The sequence below is a fragment of the Astatotilapia calliptera genome, chromosome 19 (assembly GCF_900246225.1).
Source record: "Astatotilapia calliptera chromosome 19, fAstCal1.2, whole genome shotgun sequence".
NCBI classification, from domain to species: Eukaryota; Metazoa; Chordata; class Actinopteri; order Cichliformes; family Cichlidae; genus Astatotilapia; species Astatotilapia calliptera.
The window spans coordinates 14,029,028-14,050,477 of NC_039320.1; the positions used below are offsets into that span (position 1 = coordinate 14,029,028).

General features: G+C 39.7%; 1 protein-coding gene and 1 long non-coding RNA gene across 3 annotated transcripts; both read left to right on the plus strand.

Moving 5' to 3' along the window:
* The first annotated feature begins 1,965 nt into the window (after positions 1–1,965).
* kcnf1b (potassium voltage-gated channel, subfamily F, member 1b) lies at positions 1,966–3,782 on the plus strand. The gene has a single exon (XM_026152329.1). The coding sequence runs from the start codon at positions 2,152–2,154 to the stop codon at positions 3,469–3,471; it is 1,320 nt and encodes a 439-aa protein (XP_026008114.1). The 5' UTR covers positions 1,966–2,151; the 3' UTR covers positions 3,472–3,782.
* A 5,053-nt stretch (positions 3,783–8,835) lies between these two features.
* LOC113012290 (uncharacterized) lies at positions 8,836–13,415 on the plus strand. 2 transcript variants are annotated; one of them, XR_003270676.1, is made up of 5 exons: positions 8,836–9,005; positions 9,504–9,651; positions 9,759–9,834; positions 12,992–13,112; positions 13,219–13,415. It is a non-coding gene; the product is annotated as an uncharacterized LOC113012290 (long non-coding RNA). The 2 variants fall into 2 exon arrangements; XR_003270677.1 differs by lacking the exon at positions 9,759–9,834.
* Positions 13,416–21,450: the final 8,035 nt, after the last annotated feature.

The window sequence follows — 21,450 nt, forward strand, 5'->3', positions numbered from 1 at the left end:
CTTTAAGGTGGGCTGTGATCAAGTGCTTAACAGACATCTGCAGCCAACTCTGCTCAACAGCTGGAGACCAGTGGTGCATTTTCCAATACTATCATTCTGTTTAGTATGTTGATTGATTTTGTATGGTTTACTAAGATTTCATATGCCCCAGTAGCAAATATGTGAAATGCAATATGCCAGCAATTGCTAAGATGCCAAGATATCCTAATGCATCTGGTTGCATTTAGCAGTATGCACGCCCACAAGTTTTTCCTCTGATATAAATAATATCTGATCCATGTGTTGCCTATTACAAGATTACGTTTGGGGACTCAGTATCGTCTGTGATGCAGAAGGTAAATTTTGTGCTGCAACAGGTATGAGAAGGTAAACATTCACAGTGTGGATTAAATATGAAGTTTGTCATAATTGTAAGCATACTACAGCAGCATGCACCTCTGCAGTAGTGATAATAAAGAGGACCTTTGCATGTATTTAATGTGTTAATAAGAAGAAAAAAATATCATCTAAACATGTTGCTAACTGGATGAAAATACTCTTTGTACCACTAGTAGTATATAGCAGTACTAGTTTACTTCAGGGGTTCCTAACATGAGCTCACAAGGGTCACAAGCTGCATTTCAGGTTTTGTAAGATGATTAACAGCACACCAAAGAAGAAAATATAGTTTTGTCAAATGCTTACTTTTTTTTTACTGTTGAACTTATGACTAATTCTTGTTTGGCCTTGGATTCTTATATGGTGTTTTATGTGGACCAGTGTGAAGCTTGAGTCAGATTACACCAAAGAAAAATCTGCAATGAGAAAATATAGAAAGCCAAAAGCACTGCACAGTTGGAGGGAATAAAAACTCCAATAAACTAACCAAATAAACTAAACACAGGAAAGATTGGAAAGGGAGAAAGATTAGATGACATCCTTACTGAAAGAGAACACACAGTCTATATGTATACGTACACGCCAGGAAGTGGGATAATAAGGTGTGGGTAAACTCAACTGAAACAATATCAAGGATGAAAAAAGAACAGTGAAGAGAAGTAAAAATACAAAACACCACACAAGGAGCTAAAATTTGAAATAGAGAAGTCTCCTGCTTTTGGTTTACACCTGTAAAAGGAAAACACTCATGAGCACAGGGAAGGTAAAACCTATACACATACAACAGAAACCAAGAATCACCTGCAGGCACCGCAATAACCTCAGCTCATGTTGGCACCTTGTAATCAGAGTAAGGACTTACCAGCTTCTGAAACTGAGATTTGGAGTTTACATGCACAGTGTAACTTATACTAAGGAAAAGGAAAAAACTCAACCGCAAAGTTACTCCAATGGATACGAGTCCACTAGCAGACCTCACCTATGGAAGATACTGTTTTTTGTTATTGATTAATTAATTGATCAGTTTTTGCAGTCAATCACAAAGACAAAAACATTAGGATCATGAAAAAATATAGCTAGTGCTTCCTTAAAGTAGCATAAATTGTAAATAGTCAAGTGAAAGTGACACAAAAAAATAATAATTGCGTTTAAATGAAATACTTGAGTAAATGTATTCAGTTACTTTCTACAGTTGAATTGTTATTCAGTACATGGTCACCAGAGAGTGCACTGTCTCTGCTGTGTGCATGAACCATTTTATCTGATGTCTGATATAAATAATATCTGATCCACATGTTTCCTGCTGTAAGATTACCTTTGGAGACAGTACAGGAGCTGATTGGTGGATTAATTCCATTCTATGATGCACAGTGTGGAAATGTTAAATTTAGAAAAGTATCAAGTGAAGAATAAGGATATAAAGCCATTATGCACAGTTTGTGTGTTTAATAGTTAATTGTGTTGTTTAATTGTTTCTGAGCTTTATTTAGGGCCAAAAGCTTTACTGAATTACTGCAGTGATAAAAGGGAGGCCTGCGATAGAGATGATAGGTGTTGAGGCTGTTCTCTCTTAGTCCGTGTGTGTGAAAAAAAGAGAGCGAGGGAGAGAGAGAGAGAGCGTTAGAAAAAGCTGGCTGCTCTAACTCTGCCATTCAGTGCGCCAAGCAGTCTGGAAGAGAAGCATTTTACGCGCAAGCCATCATGGGCATTAACTCCGGTTAGTAAGCTTCATTTTTGCATTTTAGGATCAACAAGTATTGATCAGTTGATAAAATGTGGACAATTCCGAAGCCAAACTACAGAGCTGGTTTGTGCGCCGAAGGGGAGATTGCTGTGAACATCGGCGGAGTCAGAGTGGTGCTTTTCGGGGATGTTTTGAACCGCTACCCGGAGAGCAGACTGGCTGAGTTGGTGAACTGCTCAACTCAGAATTCCGAACTTATCTCGACACTTTGCGATGACTTCGATCCGGGCAGAAAGGAGTTTTACTTTGATCGAGATCCCGACGCGTTCAAGTGCATCATCGACGTTTATTACTTTGATGAAATCCACATCAAACGCGGCATTTGCCCCATCTGCTTCATCAAAGAGATGGAGTTTTGGAAAATAGACCAAAATGTTTTAGATGAATGCTGTAAAAGTTACTTAAGTGAGAAGGAGGAAGAGCTGAAAGAAATTGCAAACAAAGTTAAAGTCATTTTGGAGGATATGGAGGTGGATCAGTGCATCACACGCACCCAGCGTTGCCAGAGGTTCCTTTGGAGGCTGATGGAGAAGCCGGATTCCTCTTTGCCGGCGCGCATCATCGCTATCGCATCCTTCCTTTTCATCTTGGTCTCGGCAGTGGTGATGTGTGTGGGGACCATCCCGGAGCTCCAGGTGATGGACGCTGAAGGGAAACTGGTGGAGCATCCGACTCTGGAGGCGATCGAGACGGTGTGCATGTTGTGGTTCACCACGGAATTCTTTCTGCGCCTTGCCTCGTCACCAAACAAGCTGCGCTTTGCGCTCTCCATCATGAACATCATAGACTTTATGGCCATCATGCCTTTCTACGTGGTCCTGGCCCTGACTTACCTCGGCACCACATCCATCATGGAGCTGGCAAACGTACAGCAAGCTGTCCAGGCCCTCCGCATCATGCGCATCGCGCGTATTTTCAAGTTGGCGCGCCACTCCTCTGGACTGCAAACTCTGACTTACGCGCTGAAGAACAGCCTCAAAGAGCTGGGGCTGCTGCTTATGTATATGGGCGTGGGCATCTTCGTGTTCTCAGCGCTGGCCTACACTATGGAGCAAAGCCACCCGGAGACTTTATTCCGGAGCATCCCGCAATCTTTTTGGTGGGCCATCATCACAATGACCACAGTGGGCTATGGCGATATCTACCCCAAAACCACTCTGGGCAAGTGCAACGCAGCCGTGAGCTTTCTGTGCGGGGTGATAGCCATCGCGCTGCCCATCCACCCCATCATTAACAACTTTGTCATCTTCTACAACAAGCAGAAAGTTCTGGAGACAGCGGCGAAGCATGAAGTGGAGCTGATGGAGCTAAAGTCCGGCAAGGAGACGCGCAGGAGAAATAGCTATTAGGAGAAAGGAAAACTCTGAGAAGAAAAAAGAAACAAAGACTGAAGCAGGAATTTATTAACTGAGGTGTGACCGAAACAAAAGATTAAAGAAAAAAATAATTAATTCGTTATATTTAGTAAATATATCAAAGGCCCCCAGATAATTCTTTTTTATGAACTCAACGCCTATACAGAGTAACATAATTGTCTTTAGTCCTCTGTCGCTTTGTTTGGGCCATTTTCAATGTGTTGCTTTTGCTTGTGGCCCGTTTATCTCCTTTTGTCATTGTGAAGATTGTTGTCACAGAATTAAAGCTTCTGCATGTGAAAAAATATTGTGCATGTCCTCAGAAAATCATTACATCAATATGAATGAGAATAAAGGCAAATCAGTTCGTCATACACTCAGTTTAGTTAAATACCAGCATGACAAACAATTAGATTAGTCTTTGTCTCTGGGAGAATAATTAGATTTATAAAAGGACCATAGAAAATTTGTACCTATTTATGTTACAGTTTGGTACCTTGTACCTTTTTCCTGAGGGCATCGATTCATGTTCTTTACAAAGGATGTGATTTTTATCCTTAGTGACTTTCAGACTCTGCTTTATCACTGACCCTTCAAATATCTCCTGGAGGGAGCAGTTCAATTATCTTTCCAGCCCTTTTAATCCAATTTTGAATTTGGGATCTGAGCTTGGTAGAAAGGTTACCAAAGCCTGTAGTAATGCTATAAAATACAATAGATTCAACAGTTGCCCTATAAAATAGTAACACAATGCATTTATCCATGCTATGGACCCTGAGTCTTCTCAATAAATGCAAGCGCTGACTAATTCATGCACACACATACAACCCACTGTAACTGACAATCAAAGTGTACAGCTAGATACTTAAATGCTGTCACCTGTTCAGCCTTTTCTTTGCTAATTAAAGTCAGACTGTGATCTCTAACAGATCTTGGAACAAAGATACCTTTCTCGGTTTTCTATTCATTTAAACATCGGGCTGTGCTTCTTACACCAATCCTTTCAATCTAATTTTTAAATAGCAATATTTGAATCTTTGGTTAAGAATGACCATATCATCAGAAAATATAATCACATTAGTATACTGTTTTCTACAGCTGTTTGCAATGTGTGCAAATCAAAGTTAAAATGTGAACCTGTTCTTTAATAGAAGTCATTTTAGTTCATGGGCTGCATCCAGCACAGTGTAATTTCATTTTACAACCTCAAAAACCTCCAATTCTCCCCATTTCTTTTACTGTAAAGAAGTACATTTTGAAAACATTCACATTTCAAGAGCCATCAAACACCTGATAAAGAGTGTGATAGGAAAATAATAAGGAAGAAAGATAAAGCAATAAATCTGAGCTTTTCCACGTTTAGTCAGTTTACCGAGGCATGGCACAGCGTATTGGAGCGGTGATCTCACCTCAGTGCTGAATGGCAAGTAATGGTTAAAATCTTCGCCAGCGAGAAGGATCGAAAACTGACAATGACTCAGATCTCTGACTCAGATCAAAATTGGATGACCACTCTCATGATGGATCGTTTTTCAGGACCTGCAACACAATGCTCCTTGATGCAAAATACAGCAGAAATCCAAAATTGCTGCCTGGTTCTCTGCAATTTTTGCCATTTGCTAAACTATTCAGTAGCCTGAAATGATGGGCTATTTATGACTGTAGGTTTGACACCTGTTTTAAATGGACAGTTTATCACCAAAAGTCAAATTCGCATATTTTCCTCTGGCCTGTGCTGCTAGATCATTTTAGTGTTCGTGTCACAGCTTTGGGGACATATGGTTTTAATATAGTGCTTTTCTACTTTACTTGAGAACTCAAAGCTTTTTATACAACATACGTTATTCATCCTTTCATACAAGCATTTGTTTTTCTACACCTAAGCACTTTCTATCTAATCTCACACACATACGGAAAACAGCTTGAGGTTCAGTCCCAAGGATACAACCAGGAATAGAACCACTCTACCTCCTGACCTCCAGCCACCCCAAAAGAACAAAAAAAAAAAGAATGGAAAACACATTAGAAATTATACATTACTTTACATTTGATACTGGTGCTCAGGTGACCTTTTAAATATATTTTTAAATAACTAGAATAAAAATAGAACTTGGTTTTCATGAGTCAGGTCATTATTTCTGAAAAGAGAAATTTCTGGGTTTTTCAAAACGTATTTCTTTGATGTCTCGAGCAGTAAAAGGGAAGGATTATTTAGTTCCATTATATTCCATTATATGTCAGTAGTAGCAAGACTGTGTGCTTGTGTGTGAATGACAGGGAGACGCATGTAATAGTGAGGCTGGGAAGACCAGAGATAGTGACGGTGGATGAGTTTAAATAACTGGAGTCAACTGAGTAGTGAAGAAGAAAGGTGGAGAAGAGAGTGCAGACAGAGTGTAGTGGGTGGAGATGAGTGTCAGGGGTGATTTGTGACAGAAGGATAGCAGCAAGAGGGAAAGAGGAGGTTTACAATAGTGAGACTTTTAGTTAAGACTGGATCAGTTCTGTGTGTTGTGTTTGTCAATCTTACATGACTTTATTTATGTAGTTGATTAGATGTATAAAATTGCTTGTTTTACTCACTTCGCAGGGACATGAATCTCCTTTTCTGGATGAAAAACTGAATTCATAGTGCAAATAATTTTTAAGCCCTATACAATATTTTTTAAGGTTTCGCCTGAAGCAAACGTTCCTACATTCTGTCACTAACAGCTCAACAACTTTGCTGCAAAACCAAACAACCGCAGGCTCCACAGATCAGAGATACTCGGGAGAATTTTGAAATAAAATTTCTCCCTCTGTTCCATCACCAGGCTAGAGTGAGACTTGAAAAGCTCCAGTAAATAACATCCCTTTAACAATGAGTCAGTAAAGACTGATGTTACAGAGCCTGTTCTAAAAATTCTCAACAGCAACTCGAAATGTCCAGATTTGATGCAACAGAAATGAAGCACAACAAATGCTGCATCCATTTCAGTCGTAGTGGGCTGCCTCTTCACTCAATGAAGGCTGTGTTGTAATTACACATATGGCCTTGTCATGTTGCAGGGGCTGACAGGATGGAAAGGGGGGCTTTTAATTAATTTTCATGCAAACTAGGTCTGCCCAACTCATGGGTAAAATGATTCAGTTCTGCAGGAGAAACAGTCCTGGTTTAAAGATGATATGCATGATATTTCTGTCTGGTAGCATGCTTGCAGTGTTGGATAAAGTGATTGTAGATGAATAAATTCTTGTAGCTTGGCCCAGATACAAGAACTGGAAACAAGAGTATAAACAAAAGATGGTGTGTAAAGTACTGACAGATTGTATATGAAATATACAGACTCAGTTTTTGGGTGTGAAAAATGGCTTAAAGTTAAATTCTTTTTCATGTCCAGTATGTCAAACTGTATTTATCTATCTATAGATAGATCCACCTATCCAAGATAGATAGATAGATAGATGGGCCTTTCTTGGCCTATGACCTCAGTTAACATTTTCTTGCTTTTAACTCTTTTTCAATGCAACATGTTTTTTATTTTATTAATCATAGCCATATTAGAATCAAAAAGCAGGGTTTGCTTTGGGGTGTGGCTACCTTGCAGCTGAGTGCTACTGCCTGAGTGTGCAGTGCCCCTTAGTCCCTCAAACTTTCCCTAGATAGAGACTGTTAGAATCAAAATCAAGGAAAATCATGATGTGGGTGGTGACTATGTCCATCATTTATGTACAATTTTTATTTATGTGTTTAGTGCGTCTGTTTTGATTTTTAAGAGTGAGGACTGAAATGCAGGACACATGAGGCATACAAACACAATAGAAAGGACGTTTTGATAGCTGATGGAAGCTTACTACCTGGCACACAAAGTCCACAGGACTGAGTCAAGAAAAACAGAAATCCAAAAGTGCACAAATACACAAAAGAGCAAAGGGAACACAAAGAGTGCAAGTGCACAAAGGCCATCATGCCTTTGTGCACTTGCACTCTTTGTGCAAGTGCACAGTTCAAAGAAGTCAGACCAAACAAATAATGTGTTGGAAAAACAGAGGAAAGGTTTAATCCTCAAAAAATCCACACAAAATATGTTTCAACATTCATACTGACATCTTTTGGTGACATGGCTCCAAGTGTATAAGCATTGAAAGGCTCCCAAGTGAAACATATTCAGTAAAAGTATATCACATAGTTTCTGTGCATTTGAACCACAACATGGTTAGCTCGGCAAACTGGCACATCTATTCACACAGATTACACACAGAGTAGCAGAGATGCCAAAAATGATGAAGTAAAGAAAGTTTAACAGAACAAAATTGCAAAATTAAGGTTCTAAAAATGCACACCTCTGAGACCTTGACAAATTTTTCTGCTGATTTCTAAACAATCCTACAGCTGCTGCTTTTAAGCTCCCATTGTTTGTTTCTTCCTGCAGGCATGCACAGGAAATATAACAATAACTGCTTGATTAGCCAGACCCGAAAAATGCTTTACCACTGAGAGTGGGTGCAGGATATGTGCAGGAACGGGTCAGTATTTTCTGTGATATAAATCAATGAAACTGTTGATCCTGTGTGTGTGTCTGTCTAGCTGTGTGTGTGCCTTTGTGTACATCTAGCTGCCTGTCTGGATCTTCATCTTCATGCTGGTCTTTAAGTTTTCCGTGCTTATCTCTCCTTGTGCATTGCATTTGACACGAAACAGTGCAGTGGTCTGTTAGAAACTGCCATCCCCGCTGGGAAAACACTTCAAAGTAAAGCTACATACACCCACACACACACACACTGAGTGCGGAAAATCACCCCACCCCACCTGCTGTTCCTCTCCGTCTCCTTCTCACTCCACTGTCCTGCCTCCACCTCCTCATCCTCCGTCTCAGATGATGATCTGTCAGCTTCACTGGCTCAGAAAGCACTATGTAAAATGTTTGTGCTGTCATGTTTTCAGGGCGTGTGACTCAAAAGTTTGCACCTTCAGATTTTTTCTAAATGTGTGCTGGACTTTGGAGGTAAATTTTTAACTGTTCATCACATAGTGTGTGTTTTGTGAAGTAGCATAACATAAGCAGCATGAAAGGTGATAGGAAGACAGCATCTGCAGACCGTTCAAGTTTCTTTTAAGTGTTCTTTATTTTCTGGCGTCGCCCTTCAACAATTATCTCAAAAAACATAAGAAGCCCTGAGTCAAAATCTCACCTGCTTTATATAGAATTCCTACTCACACCTGGATCTCATTAACCTCTACATTGGGAAAACAGGGTAGACTAAATAACACGGTCTAGACAAAGAAACAGGAATAAAATCATTTTTCCACTTAACAAACTCATTCACCCAACTAAACAGTTTGAAAAGTCAATCTCTTTACCTAATCTGATTCATGAGGTTATTTTAAATGAAATAAACAATTTTACACAAAATAAACACCCCTTCATTTGGTTACACCCAATTGACATGATCAGTGACATCATATCCTATAAAATCAGGAAGTACTGGGGCGGCTCTTCCCACATACCTGCTTTACACATAGGACCTATCCTAAGGAACACACAATGGTAAGTATAACCAAACTACATAAACAAATGAAAGATTCAAATCAATTAATGATGAAGTGACATTTAGCTTTAAGTACATTTGCACTGATGACATAAATATAACCAATGCTACCACAAACAGACCCGGGATAGTATGTAGAGCTAAGGTTACATGTGCTGTGTTTACATTAAAGCATTATGATAGACTATGGGATAACAGAACACAAAATAACAATATATGCAAGTGACAAATGGCAAATGAATTCTGTCCTAGCCACTTTGTCACAGTGTAAGGATGAAGGGAAATTGATATTACTTAGCTGACTTCAGCCAAATATAGCACTTAATATGTTATGCATCAGCAACCATTACAGATGACTCAGTCTCACTCCCACCGCATGGCAGGGACACATTCAGGTTTGATTTACAAGTTGCTGACCAGAGTCTGCAGCGACCTTCAAAGGTGGATCAGAAAATCTGCTCTAAACAGGAGGATATAATTCATCTATTTCCCCTCAGATATGTTTGATCATTGGCAACCTGTAAACAAACATCAGAGACTCAAGAGCCTCCTTATCGAACCTGGATTGCCCCAGGGAGCTTTGATGCTTCACACCAGATATCTCCCACAATCCCCAACCTCAGAGTCACCATGTGGATCTTGATGGTAAAGTTGCTATTTTTAATTAGCTCCATTGGTAACAGTAATCTAGTAATGCATGCATGTAGGAGTGGGTTTAGGTAGCTGAATTCTCCCATGCTCATTTTTTTCAGGTACTTTTAAAGAAATATAATGCAGCAAAATGAGTCTCACGTGGCAACTAGATCTTAGAGGAAAACAAAAGGGCCTGTATGTGTTTCTTTTTTTGTTCTTGCTAAACACATTATGGATAAATGGAGATGATCTAGACATCCCTGGTGTGCACTGGAGTTTCCTTTGCTTGAGTTCACAGCTGTGCACATGACTATCATCTGTTGATTTCTCCGAACACAATATATTGTTAGCCTAGAAAAAAACTGAAGGAGTCCTTTCCAATCTTACACTAAACTCACCAGAACCTAAAAAAAAAATCTACCTAATTTAATGCTTCTATGTGGTTGCCTCTTGAGCAGTTTTGATTTTAGGAAGAATCACATAAACACAAACCCTACCACAAACATAATGTTCTTTGCGGAAGTAATAGCGCAAACTTTGTGTGTATATGAAGTCAGAAATCCCTGCCCCTTAACAGGCTGTAAACATATTTATTATTGCTGTAAAGTCAGGATTTTAAGAGAAAAATCTGTGGTGACTGACTTCTGCCTCAAGTGGACATTAGAAGAACTGCAGTCTTTGTCACTTCAGCGTGGGCTTCATTTTTCAGCTATGGAGTTTGTTGTTGTTGTAGGAGTTTGTTGTTTGGCTTTTTTTTTTTTAAATTTAGTGAATACACGCGTATAAAAATTAGATCAATTTGTGTAGTATCTTATTTTTATTCTTATCATCTTATCCTATTCCAGTGTTTTTCTGACTATTCTATTCTATTTTGTATTCCAGACATTTTTCTTTCTTCCTACATTCTCTTAAAATCCATATGATTGAGCCTTTCTTCTGTTAATCAAGCCTGAACTCTTGGAAGTATACCACTACTTAAAAAAACTGCTATAACATCTGTACTACTCTGACCAGTTCATTTTTAGGGGTGTGTGGAAACTACCTGAAACTATAGTATTAAGAAAAGATGTGTATTTTCAACATCATCACACACTGATCCAACAAAAGAAATTATTCTCTTTTCCACTCTGTGTGTGGGAAAACAAAAACTGCAAGGAAAACAACCAATCCCAACTATGCAAATCTTAGATTTTCCTGTTAGGCTCTGCAGTGTGCATGTCTTTTTCTGGGTTTGACATTATAATAATAGAACATCAGCTCAACAAAGCCAACTCTTGCATCTTAGATCCTAGACCCTCTCACCAGTCTGCAGCAACACTTCTGCCTCGGGGTTTGTTCCTGCAAATATGACTGCGATGTGTCAGATTTAAAGGGTTGTTCGATTTAAACATGCAGCTCTTTGATTTTGCTGTCTAGTGAGACAAAACAGAGAAAAGTGTTGGTGTCAGTCGAGTTCATTGTACTGAATTTAAAAGTAAACCTTATGTCCTTTAGAGAATATCATGCATAACATTAGAGCATCACGTACCCATCTGCTCTTAATTCACTCTCAAAAAAGGACAACTAATTTCCTTCGCCAGCAGTGGTCTTCTGTTGTCATGGCTCCAGTCTTTAAATAACAGTCTTGCTCTTATTATTCTGCCTCATCGAAGCTTTTTGCTTTCAGACTGGACTCCCACATTGAATGCACTCCGCAGTTTATTGTAATAGATTTAATAGAGCAACAAGGTGGGTTTTTTCCCCCCATCTAATGCACGTCAGAGGAATGAATCATTACAGATATTTTTAAGGTGCTACTGAGCTGGAGATGAAAATAGGAAACAGGGTTGTATTACTTGAAATCTAAGCAAGTCTCTGTGTAATAAGATTCCTTCCACTTGATCAGATATCAGCACTGCACTGGGAGACAGGTTACCATCTGAAGAGCAATGCTTATTTCACACTTTTATTCAAATTCCCACCAGGATTTTTAAGTGCGCAAGCAGTAAATGCATAGCATGATCTGGATCTGTGTTATCTATGTGTTAAACTAATGTCAAGGATCCTGGCTGCTACACCTGTGCTCAGTGTTTGATACTTGATGGGGAAGAGAAACACAGGTGTTTAAATGAGCACAGTTTGGCTAATAAGATTATTTATACTTTTGGATGCAATTAGAACCTTTTTTTAAGATGCAAAAAAATGAAAGAAGCTTCCACTTGGGTTTAGGTTCGTCTTAGAGGGTATTTGAAAAGGTAAAATATGAAAACTAGGGGCTGAAAGCTAAAACACAGCTGCACCAGTGATTTGGTGAATGTTAAAAGATTAACTGCACTAAATAAAGGTTCCTTTTCTCACCTACACAGTATAAACAATGCACTATTCCTCACATTACAAACATTTTATGCATAATATATAAAACCAACAAACTGCAGTCTGAGCACTGTTGATTGTGTTGTGTTGATTTCAAAATTACTGCCAAAAATGCTGATTTTGACCAGGGTGGGGAACTGGTGTGCTATTCGTGATGCTATATGAGGTTTTGACTGCTTAAAAAATTAACACAGTAATATTTAAATACTTGAAATATATGTTTTTTTCACATCTTGAACAATTTCACCTAATCTGTTGCACTGTTACAACGTCTCTTCCATTCATTGAGATTTGTGATCCATTGTTTATGCACAGCTCTTCTAAGGTCCCAGCACAGCCGAGGTCTGGACTTTGACTGGGCCGTTGCAACACCTTCAGTCTTTGCTGTTGCAGAGTTCCTCATGAGCATGGGGTCGTTGTTCCATTGCATGACTCAATTCAGCTAACTCAATTCTATTCAATTCAATTTTATTTATATAGCACCAAATCACAACGCCTCAAGGCGCTTCATAGATACAGAGAAAAACCCAACAATCATATGACCCCCTATGAGCAAGCACTTTGGCGACAGTGGGAAGGAAAAACTCCCTTTTAACAGGAAGAAACCTCCAGCAGAACCAGGCTCAGGGAGGGGCGGCCATCTGCTGCGACCGGTTGGGGTGAGAGAAGGAAGACAGGATGAAAGACATGCTGTGGAAAGTTTTAGCTGAAGTTGAACAGATGGTCGGACATGTGACTCTAGAATACAGATCAAGGCTGGCTGGGAGTTTTAGTTTCTCTATTTCTCTCTCTCTCTCTCGCTCATTTTTCAAGGCCATTCTCAGTTTAATCTCTTTCAGATGTCCTTTTACGTCTGTTCCAAGCCTCTTCATCAGCTATGATCTTTACCACAGCTGATGATCTCTACCTGATCATTATGCTGACCATGGTGGTAATTATGCTCTGTCTTTGTTAACCTAATATTCCATTCATTAACCTCATTTCTCCATCTGCCTCTTAGTTGCCTGTCCATGTCCTTCCTGCAGTTCTGGTTTCTCACTTGTTTGCTGAAATCTCCAGTTAACTTCACCTGCCTGCCCTGTTGCGTCCAACTCACCTGTCTGGATGCCCGTGTACCAGCAGTCAGTTTTTACTCCTCTTATCTCCTCTCAAATAATTCTTGTTGCCTGTTCAATAAATCCTGGATGTTTTGAGTTTGTCTGTTGACTCCAAATCCCTTTCATTCAGTTTCAGGGTCTTGTGGCTAGAAACAAGCCCAAATCATCACCCCTCCATCACCGTGCTTGACAGCTGGTATGAGGAGTTTGTGCTGTGTCGAGTTCTCCATACATGGCGCTGTGCATTGTGGTCAAACATCCTAACTGTACTGTTTTAAAATTTAACATTAAACACATTAACTGAGGCCCATAGAGTCTGAAATGTAGCTCTTGAATTTGTTTGCAAATTCTCTGTATGAGATGTCAGACTTTTTACTGCACAGTCTGACCTTGGAGTGAATTTACTGAAGATGACTGTAGTTACTTGCATACTGCTGAGTAGAGTTATTCATAATATCACAGTGTAATATCAAGGTCCTACTAGAAGCAAGTCTCACAACTCTGATTTTGAGACAGCTGCAGACACGTGTCTAGGCAGCATTTTATTTTTATATTAAATTAAATTTCCATGGTCACAAAAAAGTTTAAAAACTTTCACTTTTCCTCATGTTATGACCCGTCTAGGCGCGGCCAGACCACAACATAAAGGGTGATCCATCCCCGTCCAACCCCAAGCAGCACGTCACACACTTAATATTTTGTGACAGTGATTTATTTACAACAAGGTGCAGTTAAACAAAGGAAGGGAGCATCATAACTTCAGGGTAAACCCAAGGCCAAAACAACAAACAAAAGTAACCTATCTCAGGAATAAACGCAACTTACCTACTCAAAAGAACTAAACCAAACGACAATCACTTTCCTCCCTGCCTAACAAAAACAGGAGAAAACTGATCAACCAAAAAGGCGGTCCACCCCTACATGCTCTTACATTAACATAGTATGACACAGTGAACGGTCTGCCGGTTGGGTTGGGCCGAGGATGAATGAATTGGCAGTCCCTGGCGGTCTCTTCTTATCCGCTGCCTCCCAGTCGTCAGCCAATCGGTGTGATCCATCCACCCTGGATGCACCAATCCCGGAGGAGCACCTGGACACTCAAATTCACACACAATTACGGTCACAGTCGTAACACTCAAAACAGGATTTTTTAAAAGTTTTTTTCCCTATTAGGAAGTTATATTTTTAGGATTCTATGTGTGCCCTGATGTCTCTCTTAAATTCTTTCTGATAACATCAATATGATTATTAGTAGCTTTAAAAATATTAATACATTTATATTAAAAAATATGCAAATATCTTAATATTAAAAAATTAAACAAATTCGCCTCAAAATAGCAGAGACGAAGCAGAAAGTAGCAGCTTAACATATAAATACTTAAATAAATATAAATTATGAATAACGTACAATTGCACTCAGTCTGTTCTTCTGTAAAGTACCTTAATATCTGTATTAAGTTATATTCTGCAAGTGGTCCTACTCATCCACTGGTGCTATAAGAATAATAGTATTAAACCCCAGTGGCATTTGATCTGATGAAAGATTTAAGGCGCCTGTTGTAGTTTTGATCATTTTAAAGATTAACACCAAGTACTTAGGTTTTAATCGTGCTACCTGTTGTCAAACAACAGGTAGCACTGGTGTCACTGGGTAGTACTGCTAGACGTTAGATGTGCTTCGAGGCGACAGAGGGAGACTCACCAGTGTTGGATTACTTGTGGAGTGACTCAAGCTGTTAATGTATTTCTGGCGGTGTCTTTCAGGGAAACACAAATTGTGCAAGTGTGTTATTTTTGTGAGTTTCATTTGAGTCTTTGCTGCTGTGTGTGTGTGTGCGTGTGTGTGTGTGTGTGTGTGTGTGTGTGTGTGTGTGTGTATGCGTGTGTGTGTGTGTGTGTATGCGTGTGCGTGTGCGTGTGTGTGTGTGTGTGTGTGCGTGTGTGTGCGTGTGTGTGTGTGTGTGTGTGTGTATGCGTGTGTGTGTGTGTGTGTGTGTGTGTGTGTATGCGTGTGTGTGTGTGTATGCGTGTGTGTGTGTGTGTGTGTGTGTATGTGTGTGCGTGTGTGTGTGTGTGTGTGCGTGCTTGCGTGCGTGCGTGCTTATTGCCGACATACTGAAACAGAATCACGTGTTCCTTTTATTCAGTTTCAGAATCTTTCAGGGTGAACTCGACTTCTCAACAACCGCTTCAGTCTAAAGGGGAAAATGGGGAAATGTAACTTTGAGGTGGAGACTGCTTTGATTCAAAACTCCTTCTGACAGCTAATTTATTGATCTTTAGAATTTTAATCGGCGAAAGCGGCAGGATGGTGACCTTTCAGACAGATTGAGAGCACTCAGCCTTACCCACTCAATAACTGCTTTGTACTCTTCGTTGGACCCCACTTGCTCACAGCTGGTGACCCCGTCTACTTTTTAGGGCAGCTCGCCTCTTTCAGAGAATGTTTTCAAGTGCCGACGCTGGAGACTCTCTGTGCCTCTCTTTTTTAGTTTTGCAAAGCACTTCTTGGTCAATAATGCATGTTCTCTCTGGAAATGCCACTGCTGGCAGGGGTTGAGAGGTGGTCCGCTGTGCTGTGTGGCTGTGGACTGACACGTGTAATGTTCTAATATTCGGCACACCCTGGCAGAGCTCTGACAAACCCTTAAAACTACTTGTCCAACTTATTCTTACTGTCAACTTGTCACATGGGTCAGGGCCCCTTTGCATCACATTTTAATGCACAAAGGCTTTGTTGTCATTTTCTGACAGAGGATTCTGCAAAATCCGTTTGTGCCAGGTGAGCAAGACGAGACGTGTGCATAAAGTGGCAGCTGGTATAATCAGACAACCTCTCAAAACGCTTTCATGCCAAGGTGTTAAATGCTGCTCTTCTGTCAGATACCATGAGATAAGTATCCAATTTTAAAGAGCAATAAAACTCAAGCTTTCGGAAACCAAAGGGGTGTTTATGGAATGAATCCCTTTGGGACATATGTGGTTTGCTCTTTATTTTCCTTTGTGTTTGCTCTTTGCTCTCAGAAGATATTTTGTGTTTTTGCTTATTACTTTTATTTTGAATCACTCCTTAGGTTATGTACTAAATACTTCTTAATTAGGTTCAGCTTAAAGCAGGTTGTCTTGCCCACCCAAATCACAGTAAAGAAAAGTCATTTTAGTGCAAAAAGCAGAACAAGTATCTCCAAATCCTCCCGCTGCTCACCCTCTCATCCTGATCAGACATAACAACACACAGAGGTCGGGAGAAATAGACCGCTGTCACTGTCAGAGCAGGTGTTCAACTATAAACGCAGAGGCAACAAGCAAGGCACAAAAAATTTACTCACAAGTGTGTAACCTCCTCTATCTCACAGAGATGAGTCAATATGTTGTTTAAGGTAGTTTAATTCTCATAGAGTCTAAATTTCTGTGCTGTTTCAGTTGACCAGTTTTAGCTGCTTTTGTGCTGGTTGTGTTGTGATTCTTTCTCTCTCTCACCTTTAATGTCATTCCTGGCATTAAAGAGAGACGAAGAAGAGAGATGGAGTGGGTGGAGACGAATGTTGGGGTGACTTGTGACAGAAGGTTAGCAGCAAGAGTTTACATTTATGGTTTGGAAACGGTGGGACTACCATAAAGACAGGAGGTGAGTTGGAGGTAGCAGAGCTGAAAGGGTGAAGTTTTTCAATGGCAGTGGCTCAAGACTTTCAGAGAAGGATATAGTGAGGGAAAACATGCTGTGGATGTTTGGGAGGCAGATGATGCTGAGGTGACGCCTAAAATGAGAAGAAGAAGAGGAACTAGAAGAACTTGAAAATGCAAAAAATAAAAATAATGCTGTAAACAGAAGATGTGCCATTCTCAGAATGTGGACAAATTAGAAGCTGATGCACGATACAAAAAGAAGTGATAGAAAAAGGTTTTCTGCCATTAGGACAAAGCCACACTTTAAAAAGTTGCACTGAAAGCTTTTTTAGTTGTCATTGCTCCTTTGTGTTCCTCCCATGAAGGAGATATAACATCTTAAAGGTTCCCCCTGCCTTTTGTTCTCATACGATGACAATTTTTTTGGCTGGTGATCCTCAGTTAAGTAAAGCTGTTAAGGAGCTATCATCTGTTTGTGCGTTTGTTAATCATCCTATAAGAAATTAGCACTCCCTCAGCCATGGCAAACACACAACTTTATGATTCTTGAGAAAACCCGACTGAGGATAATGTGTTCTGAGCTCTACTGTTCTGGGCGCTGAGCTTTTCTAAATATCGTTGGGGACAGGAGGGAAACTCAATCACATGGTTGAGCTCACTTCTTATTCACATCCGTTTCTTGCAAATTGCTCTTTAAAATGTCAAAGCTGCAGAGCTGCTGTGACCATGCAAAATGTTTCCTTCAGGGAAGAATGGGAATATTTTATTCCATGCTGTACTTTGGGCTGTATGTACATCGGTGCATTTCCAGCGCTCTGAACACCAGGGGACAAACAACTAAAAGGGGACGGTTTGAGATAGAGCTTGTTCTTTCCTTGAGGGCAGATGAAGCTTTCTCCTGCTGAGATACCACCTCTATATTCACATTTTACATTAACATATCCTCCTTCCAGCTTTACTAAATCCTGAAACAGAAAAAAAGAGTGTGCAGAAAGTTCCCACATCCTTCTGGTTCGTAGGTTCGTTTATATATTCTCATATGTTATTATTGTGAAATGAATACATTTCACATGAGGTGCAAAAGTTGCCCAGGCAACCTCAGAGCCGGAGCCTGCATGCTGCACATTTGTATAACATTTTCACATGCTATAGTAGAAAAAAGCACCAGTATAAACTAGAGGGGCATTCTCATTTGCAAAGATTTATTACAAGGCTTTTAAAACAAGTGGTTTGTTTCTGAACCTAGAAGTCACATTTCTTTAAGTGTAAAAACAAAGACACCGAACAACATGATGAGCAAACTATCAGAACACCTTCGTCACTGAATGATAAAATTAAACTTTTAAAAAGCTGAAAAAAATCACCGGTAAAATACCAGTATTCTCTATGATAACCGGTCACCTCAAAGACATGTTTTCTTAAATGTGATTTGCCTCAGTGCCTTTTCTACACTTCATGGGTAACTGGTGTAATGCACAGGGTTGGGGAGTTCCACCATGTTTGCAAATTTTTACATTTTAATCAAACCATTTCTAAATATCCACCTTAACTTCCACCTTGTTGGAGAATGGTAATGACAGAGTGCAATTTTTATCAAGATTTAGTGGCTATTCATCCATCACGGAAGAAGAAGTCTTGCAAGCAGGGGCTCAGAGCTGATTCTTGATGTAATTCCACCCCCAACGTGAACCCACCTTTTACTCCTGCTGCACACCACACTACTGTCACACAGTCCTCATACATCTCCTGCACCATCCTCAAGCAGTACCACAGTTCCTCTCATGGCAGCCTATCATATTGTTTATTTAGATCTACAATGACACAGTGCAACTCCTTCTGACGTCTTCTATCTTTCTCCATCAACACTCTCAAAGATACAACTTACATCTGCAGTGCTTTTCTCAGCAGGAAGCCATACTGCTGCTCACTGATCATTACCTCTCTTCTTAAGCTCGTTTTAATACTTTTTGCCCATATCTCCATGGTATGGTTCATCAGCTTTATCCCCCTGTACTCAACAGCTCTGCACATCACCCCTATTTGTGAAGTGAAAATCATCCTTTCACACTCCAGGATAGCGTTAAATAATCTGGTTAAAATGTCCAGTGCCCTCTCTCCTACAGATACCTACACAGGTATGTCATCCCACAGTCTTTCCGCTCTTCATCCTCTTCATAGCTGCCCTCATTTCCTCCTTTTCACTTCCTGATTCACTAACCTTCCTCTATCTGTTTTCCTTGCTCTCATTTTTTTTAAATTCATGAGATCCTCAAAGAACTCCTTCCACCTTCTCAGTACACACTCTTCACTCGTTAGTACTCTTGTTCTTTTCTTTGTATAGCAAGTCAAAATCTCTTCTCTAATCTACATTGCAGCTTTCCTGCTGTTCCCTGCACATTTTGCATCACGCACTGGGTTAACCACATCCACATTCTAATACACTACGTTTAAACACACACTCGCCCAATGCATTAAGTATTAATATCAAGCTGTAAGCTGATTTTGTGGCTTATTTGTGGGAAACAGCTGCTTGTTGTGTTTAGAAACAGGCTGTATGGGAGAAAATTCTGTGTGGGCTTCAAACACAGTTTGCACTCTTTCCATTACAATATCTTAATAGTGTTAAAGTCTGATTATAAGTAAATGTTAAATCTAAAAGAAAACATTTCTTTGACACATCACACACCATGTGACACCATGACCCCAAAAACATTTTCTTCACCCTTGGCTAAACATTTCCAGCCCACTTCAGAGGTGCTCACAGAGACAGAAAATTAGTCAACTCAGATGAATTAGCATCACGTGTGGTATGTTATGCAACTTCAAAAGAAGCAGATTTTTATCACAGCAGCATAATGTTCAGAGTTTGGCGGTGAGCTTAACAGCCTGTAGCTGAAGGCTCAGAATGTATATGCAGGCTACAAATTAATCTTTACAATTTAGGCATCACATAAAAGATATTTTGAGCATTTGTTTGTGCAAATGGTGCGTTGAAATGGTGTTGCATGAATAATGGGGCAGCATTATCTTCTTCCAGAAGCCTTCTCTGTTTACATGTGTAATAAAGGAAACACCTTTTCTTAGTATTTAAAGAGTTAGAGCAGCTCATTATGGTTGCCATGCAGAGTCATTTCCCTCATTTAGTATCCAAAAAACTGACTGGTTGGCCACAATTTCAAAAAAAAAAAAAAGCAAAACTACATCAAAATCCAAAACCATGACGTTTCCTGTCACTTGAGATGATGTGTATATGCTTGCTCTAACTTTAAGAACTGGGAAAACTCTAGAAACTGATGGCTGTACACTAAAGTTTCTAATAGGTAAGACCCAAAGAATATTCTCAGTGCTGAAGTTAAAGCATGATGTTTGAACTGCTTGCAAATATTTCCATAATTGCATTCCAAGCATTTCTAGAAATTATATTTAGTGGTGTTTTGAAGCAGAAATTTGACAGTCAACTGTCAAATAATGGTTTCCTCTGCAGCTTTTAGCGGAGCTTAGCTGCTGAGGCTTGGCAGTTTTAAAGTTCAGTCATTCATAGAAATTACATTTCTCTCCGATTACCATATTTTTCTGTTTTTACTCATAATTTATTCATTTGTTTACAGCTTCTGATTCTAAAATTGCGCACTAAAATTAAAATAAAAAAATTCCTGTAGCGCTCTCAGATCAAAGGAGGAGAAACTCTGGGGTTAAATATGTCCAAAACTGAGTTCAGCAATGAATGAAGAGGGCAAACCTAAATTATTCACGTGCTGACTACCTTTTCATTAATCTCTGAGAACTAGAAAGTGCTTCACCTCTGAGGAGTTAATAATAGCTCCTGTAAAGATGCAAAAGGATGGGAAAGGGACGAAGCAGCATGCTGAGGATCAGTGGGCCATAAGTCAGTGAGTATACCCTTAACCTTGAAGCTAGAGGCTAAGCAAAAGCCCACATTACTATTTTTTTCTACATATTTTATCTCTCCACCCGAGTGATAACCTATAACATATAGACAATGGTCTGCAAAACTCTGCATGGTCATCCAAATGGACCGGCACAACCATGCCAGTTTTTTAAAATGACCATATGGGTTATCCCCTCACTTAGTTTCTGAAACACCTTCCTGATTGGCATTTCTTGTAGATAATCTGACCTCATTATGTGTTTAATATGAGTATTCACTACCAAAAGAATATATATGAATATATAGAACATACTGTATATGAGCGAATAAGGAAAATGATCATAGGTCTTGTTTAATGTTTCGCATCTGTCCACACATTTCAATCAATCAGTCAATCAATACCGTAAAAGCAGTACTAACCATTTAACTATATTTCAAAAGAATATGTCTACAGTGTTGTACAAGACATTTTCTTATGCAGTATCTCAGGAAATTAAGTTTACAATTCATGCTGAATACAACGGAAAACAATATAAAAGTTTAATGACTGCAATGCTCAGTCAGCATGATCGTCTTAACCTCTCCACTGCCTGGGAGTGGGAACCATGTGATTACAGAATCAGTATCTGTAATCAATGTGCATTTGCAGCACTGCATCATAAGGCAAATCCTCCATCCCAAACCACTCTTATCATCTGATGTCTGACAAATGATGATTTTACAGCTGTCCTGCTGCCTGCCTCTGAACATCTTTATGTCCCAGCATTTTCCAAAGGGATCTCTTGTGGCTAACACCCACTCTGGATGAGAACCGATAAACAGCATGGGGATTAACTTCAGAGACGC

Excerpts from the sequence above, each read along its gene's own strand:
- kcnf1b (XM_026152329.1), top strand. The coding sequence starts at position 2,152 with ATGTGGACAATTCCGAAGCCAAACTACAGAGCTGGTTTGTGCGCCGAA.